Source organism: Caenorhabditis briggsae (genome assembly GCF_000004555.2).
Source record: "Caenorhabditis briggsae complete genome, chrII, whole genome shotgun sequence".
Lineage (NCBI taxonomy): Eukaryota > Metazoa > Nematoda > Chromadorea > Rhabditida > Rhabditidae > Caenorhabditis > Caenorhabditis briggsae.
Window position 1 is genome coordinate 8839939 of NC_013486.2, and position 23908 is coordinate 8863846.

The 23908-nt window shown below is 36.8% G+C and overlaps 1 protein-coding gene across 1 annotated transcript; it reads left to right on the forward strand.

The window, feature by feature from the left end:
- Window positions 1–5022: 5022 nt before the first annotated feature.
- On the forward strand, window positions 5023–20343 carry Cbr-lin-29 (the record flags this gene model as incomplete). The annotated part of the gene is made up of 12 exons (XM_045242443.1): window positions 5023–5058; window positions 5882–6074; window positions 6123–6314; window positions 7095–7168; window positions 9148–9245; window positions 17752–17887; window positions 18000–18086; window positions 19143–19295; window positions 19384–19557; window positions 19620–19872; window positions 19917–20082; window positions 20130–20343. The coding sequence occupies 12 exons, from the start codon at window positions 5023–5025 to the stop codon at window positions 20341–20343; spliced, it is 1776 nt and encodes a 591-aa protein (XP_045092216.1).
- Window positions 20344–23908: the final 3565 nt, after the last annotated feature.

Genomic DNA, 23908 nt, shown 5'->3' on the forward strand with positions numbered 1-23908 from the left:
GTTTCAAGTTAGGGACCCTTCTACAGGTTTTACGCTATTTCACGTTTCTTGAAATAGTTTTAAAAAACGTTCAATAAGTCCAGAGCTCTCATTTTAAGGCTTCAAATCCATTTCAATTGAGTCAAATTTTCATTTCAATTGAGTCAAATTTTGTTTTTATTGTATCTTTTTTTTTTCCTTTTGCACAGGCAGCACTTTCTAGACAAGCATTTTTAAAACAAATTTCAGAATCCATACACAGTTTTCAATTACCGTAGTCCTTTGAAAGTTACGAAACTGACAAAATTTGATTTATTTCATTTTTTCTTCAAACTTGAAAAAATCCAATTTTCTAATAACCCACAAAACCACCCTTCGGATCATAAATTTGCTTCTTTTTCATATATTTCAGAGAGAGAGAGTAAAAATGTGGGGGGAGGATTCGAAAAAACTGGACCCGTCTGGGTGTATTTTTTCCACGAAAAATGCAAAAACATCTGGTGATTTTTCTCGGTCCACCACCCCGTGTATATTATGCTCCACTATTCTCTCTGAAGAAGAAGAAGAAAAAGAAGAACACATAATATTGGAAAAAGAAAAGCGATTGAACGTTTCGGAGAGGCTATTAGTGATCCATAACTATACATGTATTGTCGTTTTTCTCCACAACCTTACCGTGTCATCATTTTTTCTTCAACTCCTTCTTCTTCTTCTTCCTCTTCTTCTTCTTCAAGCTCAACTTTTTCATCGAAACCGCAGAAAAGAGACATATGTTTTTCCGTTCCATTTGGTACCTTCATCTTCTCTCTTTTTTGCTTCTAATGTTGCGAAAAATCGCAGATGGGAGAGAAGGAGTAGGAGGGATGGGGTGAGTTGATTAATGAGAAATTTAGAGTAGTTGGGAGAGAAAAACAAAGAGCAACAATTCGTAAGTTTTTATTTTTGATAGTGTTGGTAGGTAGAAGAGATTAAGAGGAGCTAGTTGAATCTAGTTTGATCCAGCTTCTCGGATTCTCGAAACTTCAAATTCTTAAAAACTCAGGACTCTCTCGGGATGATATTTCAATCAACAATTTACCGGTATTTTAATCAACAATTTAACAGTTGACATCTTTTTTTATATCTTTAACAGGAACCGAAATAAATTGGCTCAAAGTTGAAAGTTTTAGGCGGCCGTTCTATTACAGGTTTCACGGTAAATCTCGAATCCTAACAACCACACTTCGAGAGCCAAATCTCGGAATCTGAATTGACCCATTTGTAGTTTTAGAATTTTGGAACTACATCGGCTTAAATATAGAAAAGAAAAATTTAAAACACTGAAATCTCAAAATCATACATTTATTGGAATTCTAGAACCTCAAAATTCGAACTTGACTCTTGAAAAAACGAAGAGGCTTCTATTCTGAAAAACTTTAGAAATCAAGAAACCTCATAAATTTTGAGTTATTTCTCTCTAAAAAGAGCCGTCTAACCTACAATTACATTTTTTCCAAAAATTTCGAAAAAGTTGTTTTTCTATTTCTAAGTGCTCATTATCATCTAGTACAACCTCTCGTATCACCCCCAGAAGATACACTAGCAGCACACGGGTTTTTTTGTCTTGACACCCAGAGGGTTAGTGGTACCTGAACACAAAAAGTCGTGATTTTTTATTTCCTTCGTGTCCTCCCATCCTCTCGTTCTTCGAACTCTTCATTTCTCATCTAACTCTCTTGAAATTTTTTTTCGCGGGTTTTTCTTTTGATCTTCCGAGTCATCACACTTTTTACAGTGGTCATTTCTTACGGAGATTGCAAAAAGAAGAAGGAGGATATGTGCTATAAAAATATCACATTGATATCCCTTCAGATGATAAGGATAGAGAAAAAAGTGGGAGGAGTTTTTGATAAGAGAGCAAAGGTTTTATATTGATGTCCAGGTAGATTATAGATTTTTATATTGGTAAAGAAGGGACTAGAGGGTTACAAAACTTTTTGGTATTTTACATACATAACTTGACTGTTTTCGACAAGAAGCACCGTATTGGATACTTGAATTTCGAATTTTTTGGCATTACTGACTTTTTTTTCAAAATTGTAGCCAATATCCATTTTTCTTTTTAAGGGCTTGGAAAAATAGTAGGGCCCCATGTAATAAAAGGGCCCTCTGGAGGTATGCTGGAGCAACAGAAGGGCCAGCCCTTCTAAATACAGGTTTTACGGTATCCTTCCTTTTGAACCTCCGTTCTTGTTCTTTTAAATTACTTACTTGGGGCTAAAAATGTCTGAAAATTCCAGAAGCACTAATTTTTCAATTATTTTGCCAAAATAGATCCACATAACCAAAAAATCAATTAGAAAAATGAATGAATCGAACAATCATTCTTTCTTATCGTTCAACAATTTCACTATGTTTCTTTCGCTCCTGTCTCGAGAAAAAGCGAAAATTTCGGGATGCATGGAATTGGATATAATGAATCTTACAGGTGATAAGGGTGATAGACACAAGTGGAGAGACTAATAACAGAAAAAACCGAATACCCCCATCGATACCCCACCAACTCCTTTTTCTCGTTTTTCGTCTCAAACCGCAGTTTTTATCCATGTCTCCATTCGCTTCTTCTTCTGTTTCTTCCGCACTGTTCCGCCCATTTTTTGTCTCTTCTTCTTCTTATCCGCGGATTCGTCTTTTTCCACCACTTTCTTTTTTGATACTTCTCCTGCGGTCTAACTAGGTCGACATTTTTCTCTCTTGATTAAAAAAATTGGTTTCGCTTTTTTTGTGTTCCTAAACAACAAAAAAATTCGGTTATCATTTAACAACCCACAGTCAACTTTTGTCTCTTTTTAATGATAATGATAATAACCCGATAATGAGTTGGGGAAGGGAGGAGAAGAGAAGGAAAAATGGGAGGGCAAGACCAGACTGAAAAATGGGAAGAGTAGTAGGTTTCCGCGGATGGTGATGGTGGTAAAAATGTCATGCGTTTGTTTGGAGGCTTTCGTTTTTTGTGCTCGATTTGGTTTTTTTGTAGGAGAGGGTAGGAAACGACTGTAAGCGTACTGTGTGGCCTGGTAAACATCAGGTAAAGCTGGGTTTGTAGAATCGAGAGTTCTGAGAACCTAATTTTTCAACACTTTGAGCAAAATCAATTCGTTTTATTGTTTTCAAAAGCCCTGGATTCATAAATAATATTTTCAATATCGTCTTACTGTATTCTGAGATCTTACTGGACTTTGAAATTCTATCATTTAGTCCTGCTCTGGGAAAACTATCTAGAATTGTTTCACAACACTTTTCTATTCTAAATTTCAATTAATTACTTCCATAAATCTCTACATATCTTCACAAATTCTCCGCATTTTCTTTTGGTATTAAGAAGTTTTTTATCAATTACTTATATTGTAAATTTCCAAATTTAGACTATATGCCTTACTAACAGAATTGTGCTACAGTTTTATGCTCCTGATAATAATCTACTTGAAAAAGTTACCACCTTGTTATTTTTCCAATTACCGAATTTCCTCTAAGAGAAGCCCATCCAAACCGTCAACTATAAGCTCAATTACTACGATTCATGTCAAAAATATCGAAATTTAGCCAAATGATAAATTATCTATCTTAATATTACAATAATTTTACCAGTTGTCCGATTCCTGATATCTTTCACAGGAATCGAGATAGTTGAAGTCAAAGTTGACGGTCTGGGTGGGCTTCTATTAGAAATACGACATATGTCGAACCGATCTTTGAAACTAACGAAATATTACGATTTTGAGAGCAACTGTCCTCCCTTTCCTAAACCAAAAAACGCAACAATTGTTTTGAGACAAATTAGTGTGCCCAATAAATAATTGACCCCCATTTTCTCCTTTTTCCATCATCATCACTAAACTTCTTCTTCGTCTCTTCATCTTCTTCTTCAGATTAACCGTTCTTCCTCTTTTACGTGTTCTTCTTCTTCTTCTTCTTTTCCACTGCCCACCTAACCCGATCTTCACTTTCACGACCACCCTCATCATCCTTCTATTGAAAAAAGCAGCGATACGGTTGCCAAATTTTTCTTCTTTTTCTTCCTTTTTTCTGCTTCTTCATCTCCAACTTTCAACTTTTCAGGTTCCAAACCACACCTTTTTCGCCAAGCGAAACCATAATATCTTCTGGAGTCCAACTCCACAATTTTTGCTCTTTTCTGAAAAGAGCCGCCTTCTACTGGAACCCTCAATAATCCCATTTGAACAAACTCTCGATCTGATCGAATTCATCTGCTACTCACATTTCCACGTGGAATTAGAACAACATCCTCATCACTTGGGTAATTGGGAACTGCTGACGTCTGGAGCACAGAAACAGTAAGTCTGGGTCTGGAAACATCTTTTTTTCTAGCCATATTTTCCATATCACCCAGCTTCTTCGTCTCCTCAATTTTCATTGAACACATTAACTTTTTTATGGGTCAGAGTAGTGTCTATGACTACTTTCTTATCAGTCATTCTTCTTTTTTGAGAAACTGACACAACTACTAGTACGGTAGCATCATCGTGTTTGGAGAAAGAATTCTCTCCCCTGTGCTCCAGTCGTAAAAAACTTGACATGGAGTTTTTACGATCACCTCTAACTAGTGATGGGGTGAGGAAAAAGGAATCGATGTTGATGAAATGATTCGGAAGAAAATAGTAAAGTTTTTAAAAAAAAGTATGGAAATTTTGGGCTCTAGGGTTCAGGGCTTTGAAATTTTGAGAATCTGAAGTTTCAAAGCTTTGAATGTTTAGATTTCAAAAAATTGAACTTTTGAGCTTCGACGAGTTTGAAGATCTAGAAACTTCGTCTGTACCTTTAGTACCCCTCAACTAATGCACCATCTTGAACCTTTCCAAACCCCAGCTGGGTGCACTTTTATGACAAATGAAAGAAAAAACCGCAAGACTCATTTGAGGTCTCGAAATTCTGAACATTAGCAGGTGGTGTGCACGTGTCCAAATAAGAAAAGGGAAAGTGAGCGAAAAAAGGACTCGAATCGAATCGAAATTTTAGTTCATATTCTCTTTTTTCTGTATCGAGATGGTTCTCAATGAAAGTTGTTTGAAAGAGGAAATTGTGAGTTTGAAGATCTGTAAGCCATTTTATCCGGATAGGCTTGTCCATCTGAAACTTTCGAAAACTTCTTGGTGACCATCCTGCTCTCCGTAAATGCTCCAGTCGATATGCGTGCACTTTGAGCTCAATTATCTCGGTTCCTGTGAGAGATATCAAAAATATATCAACTGGTACATTGTCTATCATGATGTTAGAAATATTTTGTCAGTTGACAAGTTTTTGATATATTTTACTGGAAACGAGATAAATGGCTTAAAGTTAAAAGTTAGGGACTCTTCTTTGCAGGTTTTACGGTAATTTGAAATTTCTCAAAACTCAACTTTTACGGTTTGGTTGAGCTTCTATTAGAAGCATTGCCTTTTTGGGTTGGGAATTTCATTTTTGAAATTCAGGAAAATTTCAAAAACTTCCACAAAAAGTCCCTATCCTTGTCTTTTTATTAATTACCATATCCTTACACTTTCCCTGGAGACAGGTGTCTTATGTTATGAAATCCGAGTGGGGGCCCACCCTACCAAAATTGCAACAACATAGAATAAATGTCAAAACATATCGACCACCTGCCTGGTTTATTTGTCTAGTTCTCGAACTTTGAATCCTGGGATTACGGTAGATCTGCCCACTTTTTTACCCCACCCACTTCATTAAATACACTTATTCTAAAAAATTATTCTCTAAAAACTTACATTCGACAATTGAAAATTAACTATGTACGGTTTCTACCCCAACTGGATGCACCCAGATTTTTGGAATCAGGTAGGACTGTAGATCCAGATATGATCGTAGCATCCATCTATCTAAAATCTAGAGCAACAAAAATAAGATTAAGTTCAACTCAAAAAAATCTATTTTTCAGATCCCCACCGAAGAAGAGAACCTGAACACTGCAAATAGCCATACAATGGATCAAACCAGTGTTCTCGACTCGGCATTCAATTCGCCGGTCGACTCAGGAATCGGTGGAACTGCTGGCTCTGGCGCCGGATCTACAACTCATTTTGGAGTGGGATCAAATCGTAAGTTGCTGGTGAATGGATAGTTTTTGAGTTTTCAATAAACTTCAGTACGCTCCTCAAGCCGTTCTACGGATGGAACCGACTCAACGGATGGAGCCAATTCGGACAATGTCACAGGATCCACAGGATCCACACCAGCTCATCACTCAATCACAAATCTCAACATGGCGCTCTCGGCTCAACACTCAGACTCGGCTAATGGTGCTTCGGTAGCTAACCCGTTTCCGCCTTTTAATCAAGGTGAGAAGAAATGGCTTTTTTGTTGAAAATCTTAATAAATGCCAGAATAGGATCCAGAAGACGGATATGGATCGCCCTAGTATTAGAAATCCGGGCTCTTTATGACAAAGGGGGCCATGAGAAAAGGGGGGGGCCCAAGTGAAAAAATGTGAACTAAGTTAAGATTTAGCAATATTTTCAATTTTTTCGGATGTTTCTATGAACATTTCGTACCGTACTTTGCCCTTGTTTCCACAAAAATTCAGCACTTTGAAACATTTCAGTTTAGGCCGGTTTTTTGCATGAAAAACACAATTTTTCCATTTTAACTATGTAATTCAAAGTTATTCAGCTAGTTTCAGATTTTTTCAGGCTTAGTAACAAAAAAATTAACAAAAAATGTGCGAAAAATGACATAAACTGAAAACAGTCACAAAACTTGAAAAAATCGGTAAATATCAACTCAGGCTTAATCTTTCTACTTGGGCCCCCCTTTTGACTTGGGCCCCTTTTCTCATGGCCCCCCTTGTCATAAAGAGCCGAAATCCGATATAGGTTAACTTAGAAGTTTGTAAAATTTTGAATATTAGAATCACACTGGCCTCCAGAATATTCGAGGAACTTCCATCCGGACTTCTTCTTTGACGGATTCGATTATGACCGTAATTTCCGAAATTTCAGCGTCCCATTCCTTTTTCCTCATGTAACTACCCACGATGTAAAGTTCCCCATCTTCCAGATGTCCCTGTTTCTTGTTATTCCGAAGATTTTCTTTCCAAAACTTAATCAAAAAAATTTCAGCTGATCTTCTGAACTTCCACCCAAACTCTCTGCTGCCACATCACATGTTCTCGCAATTCGGAAGATACCCACAGGTTAGTTTTGGGAGGGAAATTTTGAAAGAAATTATATAAAAATAGAAAAAAGCATTGGGTCAGGAAATTTAGAGAAATTTAGAATGCATGGGGGAGTTCACAAAAAACGGGTGAAGAGGAACAGTTGAGGAAAGGAGAGGTGTTTTTTTAAACGAAAATTTTGTACTTCTTTTGGATTCTTTTTGGAATAGCTAGTAATTTTGTGATTTGGAAGATTGCACGTTCAAGAGATTGTAAGATTCTGCAAAAACAGTGAAAAAATTCCGTAAATTCCGTTTTTTGTCGATCTGTTAAAATTTGAGTTTCTTCAGGCATTTTGGTCGTAGAAGCACAGCATTGAGTGTCTTCTTTTGATATCTCTTACAGAAATATACCTCAAAGTGTATGGTGGCCTTCTATTAGATTGTTTGGTATTCTATATATTTTTCTAGGAAATCTCGACACATGCCTTTTTCGGAAAGAAAAAACATTTCGAAAGTTTTTAGATATTGCTGTCACTGACTTGATACTTTTTAAACATCTATTGGGTAGAGATGCTCCAGCTAATGACCTTAAACCTTCATTTTTTGTTTAACGTTATTTCCTGACCAAGTTCAAAAAGATTAAAATATTCTTGATCAATCTCAAACACCGCTCACTCACCACCGCAAAACCTAAACTCCATCCTGCCAAAATCCGAATTTCTTTTTTTGGGACTTTTTTTGAGACTCATATGGTCTCGGTGTGCACTTTTCGATCGTTCGTCCACTATCTGCCGATATTTTTCCATCTCCTTTTGCAGAAACCGAACCGCCCGTGGAGCAAAATCGGTCGTTTTCTTTAGCCCTGTGTGCTCTTCTCTCTTGTCCGTCTGTTCAGTTTCCCCACCTCTATTTTTCTTTTCTTCTTCTTCTTCTCCATTTTTTCCGTTTTTTTTGCAAGAGCAAAATGGTATAGAAAGGAAACAAATAGAAACAGAGACTGTTGTTTTTTCTCGAGAGCCATCACCCCTGCGCGTCAGCAAGAAAAGAAACAAAAAGGGTACATAGATTAACTCGAATTTTTGTTTGGCAACATTTCTGAAATTTCAGTATATTAGTGAATGACCAGGATACCAGATATGGAGAGAACTAAAACTGTGCTCTCAATCCATTTCAAATTTTGTGGGGCAGCGCCCGACGTAGTGCAATTTTTTGTTGACCCAGTGAAAAAGGAACACGAAATGGTTTTGAGGAGAGGAAAAAAATAAGAGAGTGAGAAACGCAGATGTTTGTATGTGTGTGCTCCATTCCCGCTCCCGCCCCACGTTTTGGTTTCGAGTCGCCAGCTCTTTTTTTTCAACGACAGTCTAGGAATTTATTTGGATTAACTGGAATTAGAAACATTTTTTGAGGTTTTATTGGACTTTCAGCCGTTTTTTTCTAATTTTGGGACTCTTTATCCTGAGTCCTCCAGACTACTAATTATGAACTATTCAAAGTTTAGAAAGCTTTTTGTTAGGGACCTCAAAATCTGAAAACCTGAGAAGGTCAAACATGTAGAGTTACTCGAATTCTCGGATTCTCTTATTCTTGAGCTTCGGATATATACTCTTGGAGTCTAAAAATGTAGAGCCTCGAAGTTCTCTAATCAAAAACTTCCGAATTCCTGGATTATTCAATTCTTAAGTTAGTCTTTCGGGACTCGGTTTTTAGGACGTTTAATTCTAGAATTCCTAGATAATCTGATTTTTCACCAGAGGATTTCAAACACTCAAAATTCCAAGATCATTAAATCTAGATTCTGAAATTTTCTGGATCTTTATGCTTCAACTCGATGTTCTAACAGTTGCCGGAATTTCGATTACGATGGCCGAACTTTCTGTCCCCATTTTTTTTAAAATTTGAATATTTGGAAAGTTCAATCCATCACCCAGCACCATGTAACAGATCCATCCAGCACATTGTTCCTTCTCCACCATCATCATTATTTTCATTTTCCCAGCCACAAGTGACCAGGAGAGAACAATTGTGTTCCATCCGGCCAACAAATCTCATTTGTCACTTTCCTCTTCCAATAAAAAACAGTTGAGGGGCGGATTCCGGGCAGCGGGTCCTTTGTTTAGTCAAAAAGAGAAAGGGTTGTTGCACATTCACTAGGTCACTCACATTTCAATCACTTTCTCACTTTTTTTCGAAAACTTTCCGCTTTTTATCGTACAGTTTCCAAAGTGAGAGTGAGCTTTTGAAGATCTTATCACGAGGTTTTGTGTTTTGAAGATTTTGAAGAGTTTGAGATCAAGATACGGGTATTCTGAAATACTCATTTTCTGAAAACAAAATTAGCGGCCATTGTGATTTGATAATTTTGATAGTTGCGAAAGGAATTGTCTATCTATTTGTATTTATTCTCATTTTCCAGTGTTTGAAATATCCTATTATCTTACAACCTGTAATAGAGGACTTCCTCACTTTTACATTCAAGCCATTTTTTCCTGCCAAAAATATGAAAAAGTTGTCAACCGATAAATATATCATAACATCAGAAGTTCATTGTAAGTTACATTTTTTATATCTTGCATAGAAATTGAGATAATTGAGCTTGAACTTGACAGTGTGGGTGTCCTTCTACTTCCTATTATGGATTTTACGGTATCTAGGGAACTCTAGGAAAGCTTCCGAATATGAGTTTTTTCTCTATAGACGCCGTATCGGATCTGAATTTTTGTCAGGGAAACTGTAAACCAATAAAGAATTTATGAACAACGGTTATCCTTTAATAATTTTTCTTTATTTGAAGTTTTTGACAAGTTATGAGTTTCTTTCAGCTTTAGTCGATTTTCAGCTGAAGTCGATAAAATTAGAACAAATATGTTAATAATCCAAATCAAATGTTTTTAGGGAAGATGCTCAACAATTGTTGCTTCAAAACTTTTTTACAAGCTTTGCTCACCTTTCAGTCTTCAGCTTGTCTCGCGAATGTAGAGATTCTAAGATCAAAAGAGGTTAGCTCCCAAGGAAATCAGCTTTTCAAAAACTATCATGTCTAGGATTTCAGAAAACTTTAGTTCTAAAAAATTTTTTCGGTTTCCTGACTTTCACAAAATTTATTTCGATTCCTGTATGAGGTATAAAAAATGTTCAATTGACAATATATTTTTTAAATATTTTAATGCATGTTTTGTCAGTTTTCCAATTTTTTATATCTTCTACATGAAACTCAAAAAATTGGCTCAAAGATGATAGTTGGATTGCTCTTCTATCCACTATTTTTACCGAAATTTGAATTTTAAGTACGAACTTGATTCCACCGGTAGCTGTTTTTGCTCAGAGTTTTGTGCCACAGTGTCTCAAAGAAACTGTCTGAATAAAAGTTCACCCCCCCCCCCCCCCAAAATAAACTTAACGCTCTCTCATCGTGTACCTATTCCACACTTTACTCATTCCGCAGACATTTTTTGCGCTTCTCTGCAGACGACGTGAAAAAAAAATAATAAAAGAAGAAATAAGAAACACGCACTTTTCGCTCCTTTTTAGGTCATTCAGCAATTTGGCTGCGCCTCCTTTTCCTCCCCAAAAGCAGCTATTTTTTCATCACTGACTAGATGTATTTGGGCGACCTTGAACGGCGAACGAGCGTTTCGAAAAACGTAGAGGGAACATGTAGACGGCGTTGACGACGACACAGGAAAACTGAGAGAAAGTGCAGGGAGGGATGGGGATGGACAGAAGTTTTTTTAGAATGGAGAAATCTGTTCGACGGAACGAAGAACACGGATCAGACATGAGAAAAAAGTGGGGAAGAATGACCTAATTTGAGGACAAAAAAACGAGCGAGGGCATAAAAACTTGAGGAAAAAAGTGAAGATGTCCTGGGGGTGATGACCCACAACGATTTGAAAAAAAACTACTGACTGTTCGGTCAGTCGAGAAGAATAGACGGCCTGCTGTGTGGTGTGAAAGAAACATCCACAAAAAATCTAGGATGGTGAAAAAACCAGGTAAGAAGTTTAAAGTTATAGCAATGTTAGCTATGATAAGTTATGGAATATCAGCGATTAGTATTCTAGATACTGAAGAGACGAGTTACTAAAATGGTCTATTAGTAAGATTACTGTAGATCATGACTAATTAAAACGTCACTTTTTTGTTAGTAACCTATATACTTAACCTTTGAGCTTAATTATCTTTTCTCCTATAAGCTATATCAGAAATCTGTGAGCTGAAAAAAATAAAACATTGATATTATGAAACGTTTTATCAGTTGACGAATCGTTTATATCTTCCTTATATATAAAACGCTAGAGGCGTCTGTCCGTCCTCGTGCCAGTCTGTCAACTTTTGAAAAACTTGAAAATTAAATATAAATTTACGTGACCCTTTAAGAATAATTGAGTAGCGGAGCCACGAACCAGTGAAAAACTAAATTGAATCGCGCCGAAGTCGCACCAGCTTGCTGGTCTTGTAAAAAAACCGAGATAAATTTTGCTCGCAATACAAGTAAAATAGTGGCGTTCCATTAGAGAGAATATGGTAGTTCTGATCAACACTGTAGCAGATCTACCGGATATCTAGAATTTGATGTACTGTAATCTTAGTATTATTGCTCAGCCTCTGACTAAACTCTTTCTAGAGTACCGTCCAAGAAGGCCATCCAACCCGTCAAAATGTAACACTCCAAGAAGGCCATCCAACCCGTCAAAATGTTTTTGAATTGTGACAAGATTTTTGTTAGTTGACTACTTTTTGATACCTTTTACAGTAACCGAGATAAATTGACTCAAAATTCACATGTTGGGTTGCCGTCTATCAGAGTGTTTACCGTATATCCCAGGAACACTGTTTGGGTTATTGTACCAATTTCACATTTATCAAAATTAGGGTTTCCATTTGGGCGGGTGGAAAAAAGAGCCACCCGACCAAAAAACAGCGAAAAAGATAGTATTTTCTTCGCGTAAATAATCGCGGGGGCCCCCGGGCGGGTGCGGGTGGGTGAATCGCTCCCCAAATGAAAACCCTAATCAAAATTACGAAATTTGAATTTCTAATTATTATTTCGAACTTCGGTAGATTCTGACGTACTGTAACTGTAGATTCTGAAAATTAGGTGAAGTTTTGGATTTGAAAAGGATCACCAATTTGAATTTCCCTCTTTCTAGACCATGAGCTATAATGAAAACATGCTGACATAAACACTCACATTCTCCAAGCTTAACATATCTTTGTCAATATTTTCCATCCTAAAGATCATGTGGTTTTCAACTTTTCAAGTGGCTTCTGCTTTATTAAGGTCGTTATTAGGAACATTTAGAGTAGCAAAACGGTTTAGACCAGCGTATGAATCTACAAATTCTCAGTTTTCTACCAGCGACTTTTATTATATCAAACCAGTTCTTTAACCATTTGAACCTTCTCTAAAAAACCGAGTAAAAAATTTTTCTTGCATCGACGACCCCAAGAGAATCTCGAATGCCTCATAACCTGACGTTTTTTCGGTTTTTAACGACGACCGGGTATTAGAGGAAAGAAAAACCTGAAAAAAATACGCTTCAGAAAACCGTATTCCTCGCTACTACTATTTCTGTTGTTTTTTAGTATCTTTCTGATAAGATCCAATGGAAAATTCTGAAAATCAGAATTTTATTCATGAGCTTTTGGGACGTTCTGTAACAGATATGAAGCAAGACATGGTGAGTGTCACTGTAACTAGGCTTACTGTAGAAATCGAATTTTCCACATCATCTGAAAAACGCATAAAGCCCAAAACCCATCATTCCAAGTTAGGGATTTCCAACCAGTTCCAATGTTCTTCTCCATTTTCTTCATCTCAAATGTTTCCATTTTTCTCCACAGTAATCCTGAAAATGTCTCTCTCTCTCTCTCTCCTTGAAAATGTGTTCCACTCCTTTTCCAATTCCGTCGAAGCCTAGCCCAGCCAAACCGGTGTGTGCAATAGACCGGAGGATAGAACAGAAAAACGGGCGGCCCGTCCAGGAGGATTACTGTAGAAACAGGCTGGCCGATTGGTCAAGAGTATTTGAGGAAACACAGAGAAAGACACTTTTTTTGGCTTTTTCTTACCTAGAGATGCCTCCCTTTGAGATTACGTTTTTCTTTTTACAACCCCAGGGTTTTTTGGGAGTGACACTTTTTTATAGAACCTTTTTAGAAAGATGGGATTATTCTTATTCATGAGGTTTTTTTGGAATTTTTGGATTCTGGACATGAGCTTTCTTCTATTAAAATGGCAACACATAATGAGATAATCAGGAAAATGAAATTTCAAATCTTCTCTTTTGAATTCGCATTTTGGCAACTTCGTTTTTTTTCACTCTATGAAATTAAAGATACATTTTCAATAACGTATTCGACCTTTTATCGGAGTTTTCTAGAATACATGTTCGTTTTTTCTAAAATTCTTCCAAAGTTTCAACCAATCTTAAACTGTTTTAAAGTCTTCCTGTTTTTTATTACAGCTAATTGTTTTTCAAAAAAAAAACAATTATTGAGCAATTTCTAATTACCACTTTTGTAAGTCCTGATGAATCAATAAATCTCCGTTGCCTAATTACCCATCATTTTTATGGGTGGTTTGCTTTCTTATCAAATTATCTACCCTCTCCTATTTATTATTTCATCAGATCTTGTATTGCAAACGCACTCCATTGAGAACTAAAATCCTATAAAATTATCAATGGAGCAAACTTGCAACATTTGTCCGAATGGTCATCAAAACATCAACAATCAATGAAACTAAAACACAGTATTTATATTGAAAAGCTTCTTCTTCTCCCCGCCTAAAAAAGTGCACACAAACTCTTTTTTCTGTGATGAAGAGTGCGAGATGACACCCCAAAAAGTCAACAACCGTTCCACTTTTTGTGACTCTTTTCCTCCTCCTATTCTTCGTTTTTCTCTATTGAAAAAAGGAAGAAACGTTCGTTTTTTTCCGAGAAAAAAGATATTTTGTTTCAGGCGGTCTGAAATTTCCAGCGTTTTTTTGTTTATACGGTCCGTTCTGACAAGGATAGGATCTGAAACTTTTTCGGAGGCTGGACTTTTTTTCCAACTTTTGAGCGGTTCCCATAAATTTCATTTTTTATCACATAACGTTTTCAATATTCCTCTAAAAATAATTTGTCGGTGAATATTACAATTTACCGTATTCTTTCTGATTGTGAGAGACTCTATGCGTACAATTTGAGCTCAACTATCTCAATTTCTATGAGAGATATCGAAAATGTGTCAATTGGTAAGATGTTGGTGACATTATGATAAACATTTATCAGTTGACAGGTTTTTATATATTTTGAACAAACCGAGATATTTTACATTTAGAGCAAATACGGCGCTGTTTGAATTTTTTTCAAAATTCGGCATCTTCGGAATAGAACACCAAAATTTCGAGCCATTCCCAAAACTTTGGCTTCGAAAAGAAATAACATCTTTCATTTTCCTTTTATCGACCGAATCTTTATGAGCTCTAGGTCAATCCTACCGTAACCCCCGTTCATTTTCTCTCAATTCCATCTCAAATCTACCGTTTTTGATCTAATGTTTTTTTCCTAAAATTTCTTGAGGAGTTTCAAAGTGTCTTCCTCTTCTTCTCACTGGTCTCCACACCTGAGACCACCTAACTTTTTTCTAAGCATGTCCATTTCCATTTCCATTTTTCCCTCGCCATCATCTTTTCTACTTTTACACGAAGAAACAAAACTACAGTAATCCTCCCGAGACACACGCTCTTCTTCTCTTTCCAACTACTAACTAATGTATGTCCTCTAGAAAAGAAAAAGACACTGAGAGTTCGCCTTGAAATGTTCGATTCTCATTCCAATCGGGGAAGAAGAGTCTCTACCGTTTTTTTGTGTAATTCGATCGGTATCTCCTGCTTTTTTTATCTGTGGATACGTCGGTCTCTATGAATAAGAAAGAGTTTTGCAATAAGCTCCGCCCATCTTTTTTATTGAGAGGGCACTTTTGAAAAAAAAGTTAGATCATTGAGGTTACAAACGGGAAATTTTTTGTTGGACAGTTTTTTTTGTTGTTTTTGTCCCAGAGAACGTAAGTTTTTTATACAACCGATATGTTAATTGGAATGTTTTTTTAAGATTCTAAAATTTTGGAATTCTAGGCTTTGAAGTTTTGAGATTCAGGACCAGAAAGTTCTAAGAAATTCCGGATCAAAAATTTTCGCAACTTTTGAAAATTGCAAACCCTCAACAAAAAAATGAACAGTCTCTCGCACTGGGACGCACCGAGTGAAACCGAATAAAACTAACAGAGACTCCGAACTCCGGGCAGTCTCTTTCTGTCTCAGCGTCTCTTCGCCTCATACACTCTCTCTCTCTCTCTCCAATTTTCTAGGATTGCAAAAAAATGGCTGTTTGTATATGGAAATATCGATCTATTGCGAGGGCTGAGAATAACAGTATTTTAAGTTGGAGCTGGTTAGAGAAACAGAGTTTGCACTGTGATGCACTTTCATAAAGAAATCAGAGAAAAAAACGGATGGGTGTTGCTTTGGCTCGAACAAAAACAGTCTGATATTTTATAGACTATGTTTCTTTTGTTTTCTGAAAAATTGCTATGGAGCTAGACAATCTGTTTTTTTTCTTTTCTTTTGCGAATGCGATTTTAACTTGGCAGATAAAAAATGCCAAAATTTTGCTTTAAAAATTAGGAAAATTGAAGAACCTTATATTAATAGTTGTCAGTTTTCGTAAGGTTTCAAAATAAAGTAAACACTCTAATAGAACGCTCACTCTCTGTAACTTTCAACTTGGAGCCCGTTTATCTCGGTTCCTGTGAGAGATATCAAATATTAATCAACTAACAAAATATTTTTAATATTATGATAAACATTTTGTTAGTTGACTTTCACTTTTCGATATGTTTTATAGGAACCGAGATAAATTGGCTAACAGAAGCTCATCATATACCTGAACTTTTAGTCCAATTATCTCGGTCCCTATGCAAGATATCAGAAATTTGTCAACTAATAAAATGTTTATCATGTTATCACAAAATTTTGATTAGTTCACAAAATTTTGATATATCTTATAGGAACCGAGATAATTCAGCTTAAAGTGCGCAGGGTGGCCTATTGTGGAAGTATGGTTTTTTGTAAATTTCCTGTCTTTTCTATATTCCTAATGTAAACCCTTTGTCCCATTCCTGCAAATTTTTGATCCCAACTACATCCTAGTCCAAATTCTCGAAATTTGAAAAAAGATACTGTATGCTCGGTCCTCGGCCGCAAGTCACACACATACTCTCGTTTGAAATTGAGACGTCCGTCCGTTTTTACGAATGTCTCGACAGGACACAACACATGTTGCGAATTGTTGTTTGGCCAAAAGTCGTCGGGAGAAAAAGGACAATAAATACGGTGGCGGGAAAAAATGTTTCGAGTTGGTCAGAAATGGATATCCGAATCATATTTTCGGAGTTCGAAATTTTCCTAATTGTTTTTTTTTTTTTTGAATTTTCGAAATTGTATTTGAGAGCCGGTCCAAGACCAAAAGTTTCAAGTGCTTTTCTTTGCTTTTGTCAGATTTGTCATTAGTTTTTCAAGCTTCGTTATTTTCCTCTCTAGATAATTTTGAAACACGAATTTTGATAAATTTGAAATTACAGTAAAACCTCTAATAGTCTACTTTTGAACTTGAGCCGATTTTTCTCGGTTCCTGTTAAAATATAGAAAATTTGTCAACTGATAAATGGTTAAGCATAATATCACCAGTAGTTAATTAGTTAACACATTTCTTATATCTTGCATAGGAATTGAGAGAATTGTGCTCAAAGTTGGAAGTTAGGAGCCTTTCTATTACAGGTTTACCGGTATTTGCAATTTTGAAATCTTCTGATCAAAATTTTCAATTTCAGTCTGAAAACTTACCTGCTTAAGAATCCTAATGTTCCGAACCATCTATAAAAACTAAAAATATCCGTACTTCTGGATTAAAATGCTTATAAATTATTGACATAAAAAATGGTAGCTGATAGCAATTTATCATTGATAAATCGAAAAACATGAGATTATTATTATTATATTGCAAAGATCTTCTAATTGTAAGAATCTTCCTTGATTCCCAATAAAATTAGTTAACTCTTTGAAATTAATTGGAAAAATAAAATTATAGCCTAGCAAAATATAATATTTCCTCCGGCATAATTTGTCCTTCCCATGATATACAGTATCCCGATGAAACTTTCTTCCTCCTCTAAATCCTCTCTCAACAGAATAAACCGAAATAACTCGAAAAAGTAAAACAGTAATTCATCCACAAGTCCCATCCTCTAGTTTTCCCATATTTCTTCAATAAATCACACTTTCCCTCGGAGACAAAAAAAATGAAAGAAGAAAAAACCGAAAAATAAATCAAAACCGTTTTTCATGTCTAATCGACTCTTCTCCACTCCTCTTAAAGGCCACCGAAAACTTTTTCTTTGGATCATCGGAGATCCGCGTGGATTCTAAATTTCCCCTCTCCAGCTGAATCCATGCCCTTTTTTGTCGAGGATCCAGATGATTAAAAAGGGAGAAAAGAAAGTGTTCCTTGTTATAAGTACACCCATTTCTTCCCAATATATTTGCTTTTTTGAGCACACACAATGGGAGAGCTCTTTCTGTCTCTTTTTCTCTCTTAGTGTCTCTCTACAGAAATTCGATCTTAAATCTCTCTCGTCTCTTAAATACCTTCGCTCTCCCCCTCGTTTTTCTGTTCCGATCAAAACATGCCGAGTGAATTTTGATCGAGTTGAACTGAAATCTAAACCTAAACTTCGATCAACACTTGTAAAATGTTCAAAAAGGTCCTAGATCTCTCCAGATTTTCCTAAACTATAATTCTAAAAACATTTTTTTGCAGTTCGAACAAAAGCCGGACGTGGGGGTGCTTCAGCAACAGATGCAGATGCGAGAAGCGAAACCCTACAAGTGCACGCAGTGCGTTAAGGTGAGTCGAAATCAAGACAATTGAAAGTTTCGGATTTTTAGGTTCTAAGATTAAGATTTTAAAATTCTGAGATTCTGAAATTCTGAGATTCTGAGATTCTGAGATTCTGAGATTCTGAGATTCTGAGATTCTGAAATTCTGAGATTCTGAGATTCTGAGATTCTGAGATTCTGAGATTCTGAGATTCTGAGATTCTGAGATTCTGAGATTCTGAAATTCTGAGATTCTGAGATTCTGAGATTCTGAGATTATGAGATTCTGAGATTCTGAGATTCTGAGATTCTGAGACTCTGAGATTCTGAGATTCTGAGATTCTGAGATTCTGAGATTCTGAGATTTTGAGATTCTGAGATTCTGAGATTCTGAGATTCTGAGATTCTAAAATTTAAAAAAGCTGCGATTCTGAGATCGTACAATTTTAAAGTTCTGGGATTCAGATTTTGAAATTCTAACTATAAGATTCTGAGATTCTGAGATTCTGAGATTCTGAGATTCTGAGATTCTGAGATTCTGAGATTCTGAGATTCTGAGATTCTGAGATTCTGAGATTCTGAGATTCTAAAATTTTAAAAAGCTGCGATTCTGAGATCGTACAATTTTAAAGTTCTGGGGTTCAGATTTTGAAATTCTAACTATAAGATTCTGATATTCTGAGATTCTGAAATTCTGAGATTCTGAGATTCTGAGATTCTGAGATTCTGAGATTCTGAGATTCTGAGATTCTGAGATTCTAAAATTTTAAAAAGCTGCGATTCTGAGATCGTACAATTTTAAAGTTCTGGGATTCAGATTTTGAAATTCTAACTATAAGATTCTGATATTCTGAGATTCTGAAATTCTGAGATTCTGAGATTCTGAGATTCTGAGATTCTGAGATTCTGAGATTCTGAGATTTTGAGATTCTAACAATCTGTGATTCAAAGATTCTGGGATTTGAAGATTCTGAGATTCTGAAATTCCTAGGATTCTGAGAATCCAAAAAATCCAAAAGCCCCTGATAATCTGAGAAAATAAAATTCAAAGATTTCTAAGACTGCAAAGCCTGAAACGTTACAGGCTTTCGCAAACTCGTCCTACCTCTCCCAACACATGCGAATCCATTTGGGAATCAAACCGTTTGGGCCATGCAATTATTGTGGAAAGAAGTTCACACAGCTCTCACATCTTCAACAACACATTCGGACGCACACGGGAGAGAAACCGTATAAAGTGAGTTTCTTTTTTAATTCTGAACTTTTCCTATTTCAAATTTGGACATCATCCGTCATGACTTTTTTAACTCCTTGTCATTTTTCAGTGCAAGTTCACAGGATGCGACAAGGCATTTTCTCAGCTGAGCAATCTTCAATCTCACTCCCGATGTCATCAATCTGACAAACCATTCAAATGCAACAGTTGTTATAAATGCTTTACCGACGAACAAAGTCTCTTGGATCACATTCCGAAACACAAGGAATCCAAGCATCTAAAGGTAAGTCAACTCGTGTGTCCGTCCAAAATGTCTCAATCTAATCATGTATTAAGCGTCTTAAGATTCACATTTGCCCATTCTGCGGAAAATCCTACACCCAGCAGACATATCTACAGAAGCACATGACAAAACACGCAGATAGGTCCAAGGCCAATAATTTTGGGTTTGTTCAAAAATCAGTTGATTATCAGTTTTTGAATTTTTTTTTCAGAAACGAAGTTGTGCCAGCTGATCCATTTGATCCATCGCTTCTGGCATGGAACCCGATGCAAGGAATGGGAGACGCTGCTCACGATGCTTCGAGCTTCAATATTAGTGAGTACCACGTGACTTGTTCAACAGTGCTAATCTGGTAATAGGTTCTCTTACAGACCAGTTTGCTGCCAATACGATGATCGGATCGCAGGGAGCACCATACAATCCAGCATTCCAGAACAGTGCATTCAGTCAGTTATTCAATATTCGGAACAATCGATACTTGTCAGAATATCCAACGAGCACGAAGAATGGAGAGAGGGCTCCAGGGTATTGAACTTCTCTCCTGATTTTCTTTTAACAACTTAATTTTTCAGATTCAATATGATCACTCCACTGGAGAATATTCAACGCTACAACGGCAACTCGTCCACCTCCTCCGCGACAGCCGTCGTCACCGCCACTGGATCAGCCGTTGTCTCATCGACGCCTTCATCCACGTCATCATCGTCAGCCGCCTCATCTTCAAGTCAAGGAGGTGTATTCAATCCGCAATCATTAATAAACAACATGAAAAATCATTCCTATTAAACTAACTTGTATTCTTTTATTCTTCTTTTTTTTCCTTTTCCTAACTTTGTATCCCTTGAAAACAAATTATTCATTTTTGGGGCCAAGCCCAACCGGTTCCAACCGGAATAAGATCCTCCAATTTTCATTTTTCATCCGTTTTCTATGTCTCCCTCAATTGTTCTCTCTTTCTCTTTCTCTAGTACAATTCTTCATTCGGCAACTATATTTCAGTGAGTTCTCAAGAGCTTCTGAAACTTTTGTGCTCTATGTGCATTCTTTGTCCTTGTTTTCTATTATAGAATTTATTGATTTGGCTTTATTCTAGCACCGAATTTTCCAAGTTTTTCCCCACACACAAGATACATTGCCAGCGCCTTTCTTTTTCGATTTATATATTTTTAAAATTTCCTCTCCAAAATGACCGCTAAGCGGTTTTGTTTTCCCCTCACACTCCGGTGATCCTTTCTTTTTCAACTATTGTTTCCACCTAATTTCCTGCCTCTCTTTTTTCTTATGTAAGCGTTTCAAACGCCACTCGATTTCCACCACCCGGTTTTTCGATCCCTTCCAACCAGCATTTTCAGCATTTTTCCAGAATGTCATTCTTCGGTGAATCTATTGAAATCAGCGCCCCTTAAACTCGCCAATGCAATCGTTCCCCCTTTAGATCCAAATCCAATTTCTTGTTGAAATCTCACCGGAGTCTTTGTCTATTAAATACCATTTTCTGTTCTTTTTTCCTTCTGAAAATCTCCAAACCCGTCGTTTCTCTCTCGCTGTGTTCTTCTTCCACTCTTACAACTCGGTTTTCATGTTTTTTCCCGATTTCCCTAAAAATTCCGAGTTGTCTGAAACGTTCTCATGCCTATTTATGAACTGTATTGTATTAATGATTGATTGCGTTGAAAACATGAATGATTTTGTATAATGAGTTCTTATTTTTCAAATTTTCAGAATGTTTTTCGGCTATATTTACTAAAAATATTATTTAGGAACAAAAATGTTCTTTCTGTAATTGCTTTCCACTACAGGAAATGCATTCCTTTTGTGCTTTCAGATTATCAGGTCACCATTCTACCTATGAAGATTTTTCGGAATTTGTAGTTTTTTTTTGTTCTGGCCGAAATATTTCTGTCAATTATCGCTAGTTTTTAGCCGTTTTTGTGCTGGGAAAATGGAATTTCTTCTTTCAAATTTTAATTTTGAAAAATTCTGTATACAGAATTATTTTCAGGAGAGAAAAATGCCAAAAGAACAAGTAGCATTGTATGTGAGATTGACCAGACCACCAGCGCTCATTCCAGCCAACGAAACTGGAGCAGAGCGAAAAAAGCGAGTCTGGAAACAGAGGAAACTCACAAGAGGCCATTAAATAGAACCATGAGAGGAATGGCTCGGCTGAATTACAATATCAACGACGACAACTACAACCCCAATGAGGGTCAAAACCACAGCTACGAAGATTTCATTGCTGAGACCAACCGTACTTTTCTTGCAAGGTCCCGGGCCTATCAGAAGGTAAAGGCGAAACTTTCCGGTAACTCCCCTCCAAAATCGGTTTCCAACCAGATTCGGGAAAATTGCGGAGCAGAAATGGCTAGATCTGGTTAGAAAATTGTCCGAATCAGGTTGGGAAATTAGCTTTCTCGGTCGGATCTGGTCAGAAAATCACCGGATATGGTCGGAAAATAAAAACTTTCCGAACCTGGTTGGAATTTTACTCGAATCTGGTTGGAAAATGCGCGTTCCCGAATCTGGTTGGAAAATTACCCGAAACTGGTTAGAAACCGATTACCAGAGAGAATGAGGGTGTCCCGTTCGAACCCGGCGATTCCGTTCTCGCAAGAAGCTTTGTTACTGGATTCGTCCATGACCTGGATCAGTTCCCATCAGATGATAGTAAGTATTTTCTTTTTTTGTGTCAAACCTAAAAATGAAATATCTCTGATGAAAAACTGCGGGCTCACTTCAGTCTGCCAAGAAAAAGGCACTAAAGGTTTGCATGTAGAATGCCTTGTCTATTACATTTTTCCAGATGAAGCCCTTTCTGTACAGCCGATGCGATCAGTTAGTTTTCCTTCTGGTCCTCGTCGTTCAATCATCCCACAAAACCCAATGAAACTTCTTGTGGAGTATGTTTCCAGTCGTGGAAGTGTGGAATTCGAGTCGCTTCCATCTGAAGATCAGAATCTAGTGAATTTCAATAGCAACATCTTCAAAGTAATCTCAACGAAGCCTGGCGAAATGTTTGTCAATCTTTTTGACCGAACTCTGGACGCATCGGCTCTCAAAGATGGAAACTGCCTTCGTTATCCTGTGGAAGCCGATCTTTGTTGGATGTCGGAGTTTACCGATTCCGTTAAACAGTGACCAACACATTGTTATACAGTGACCAACACAGTGTTGATGTTCACATCTCTAACCTTTTCGAGTTACCGGAAAAGGCCAGTTTTCGTCGATACCTCCGAATGTCATTTTTGCAACATTGTGGTCGGTAGCTGTTTTTACTTTGGATGAGCTGGAAATCGTTTTCAAAAACTTCGATGAAGAGGAATGAAAAGCATTCGTGGTTGGATTCAGTCCTAAAGATAACTCGGTGAGAAGCCCATTCTTCCTATTGCATAGTTTGTGTGTGTATCAATATGCTTTCAGAAATCGTTGAGCATCGATATGATTTTAAAGTATGAAGAAGACAATGAGCTATACTGGTTTTCCCAAATTGCGAAAAACCGTGGGGCAGTTGTTTCGTCGGATTCCACTTCTTCTCACTTGACGAAGTCACCGCGAGAAACTATCCATCGTTTCGGTTCAGGATTTTACATGGTATTTTGCACATTCAAACCGGAAAATGTTTCTGCTACTTCTAATCAAGTTGAACGTAAGTGCACACAATCTAGATTTTGAGTAAGTACTGTTCCAAAATCGAATGGATTCCATCTCTAGAAGTTTTTCTCCGCTACACCGCATCAACTCCTTCTTGGCACTTCTTCTCTTTTATTTAAAATTTCATTTAATGATCACATGCCAATAAAGTTCGTTTCATAATTATTCGAATTCTCTCATAATTAGTTTTAAATATTGATGTTTGAAGCATGAATATTTTTAGTAATGTCATTTCAGACAAATTTCTCGTCCACACCGAAACTTTGAATACTATTTATTACTACTGCTGTTTCTTTCCGACTCTTATTTTATCGAGACCACAGAAAAACAGTTTACGGAAGCGGTCGAAAAACGAAAAGAAAACGATCGGCAGAGTTTCCTACAAAATTCTTGAGTCAGATTGAACTATTGACTATTTATATGACTATTGACTATTTATATACAAACGGTCATCAGTTTCCGTTCTTCAATCGCTGCACTTTTCGGTTGTTGTGTAGTCTCTTTTTTATGGGAACATTCAAGCCTAATCTAACGATTCAAAGTGTTTACTTTCCAAATATGTTGGGTTTCTATATTTCTTTTAACATCCATCAGGAAATCGAAATTGTATTTAATCTAAAAAATCAAATAATTTAAACAATTGAGACCCCGCAAATTCCGGGGGAAAAAATCGGGGGAAAAAACCGGGGAAAGTGGGCGG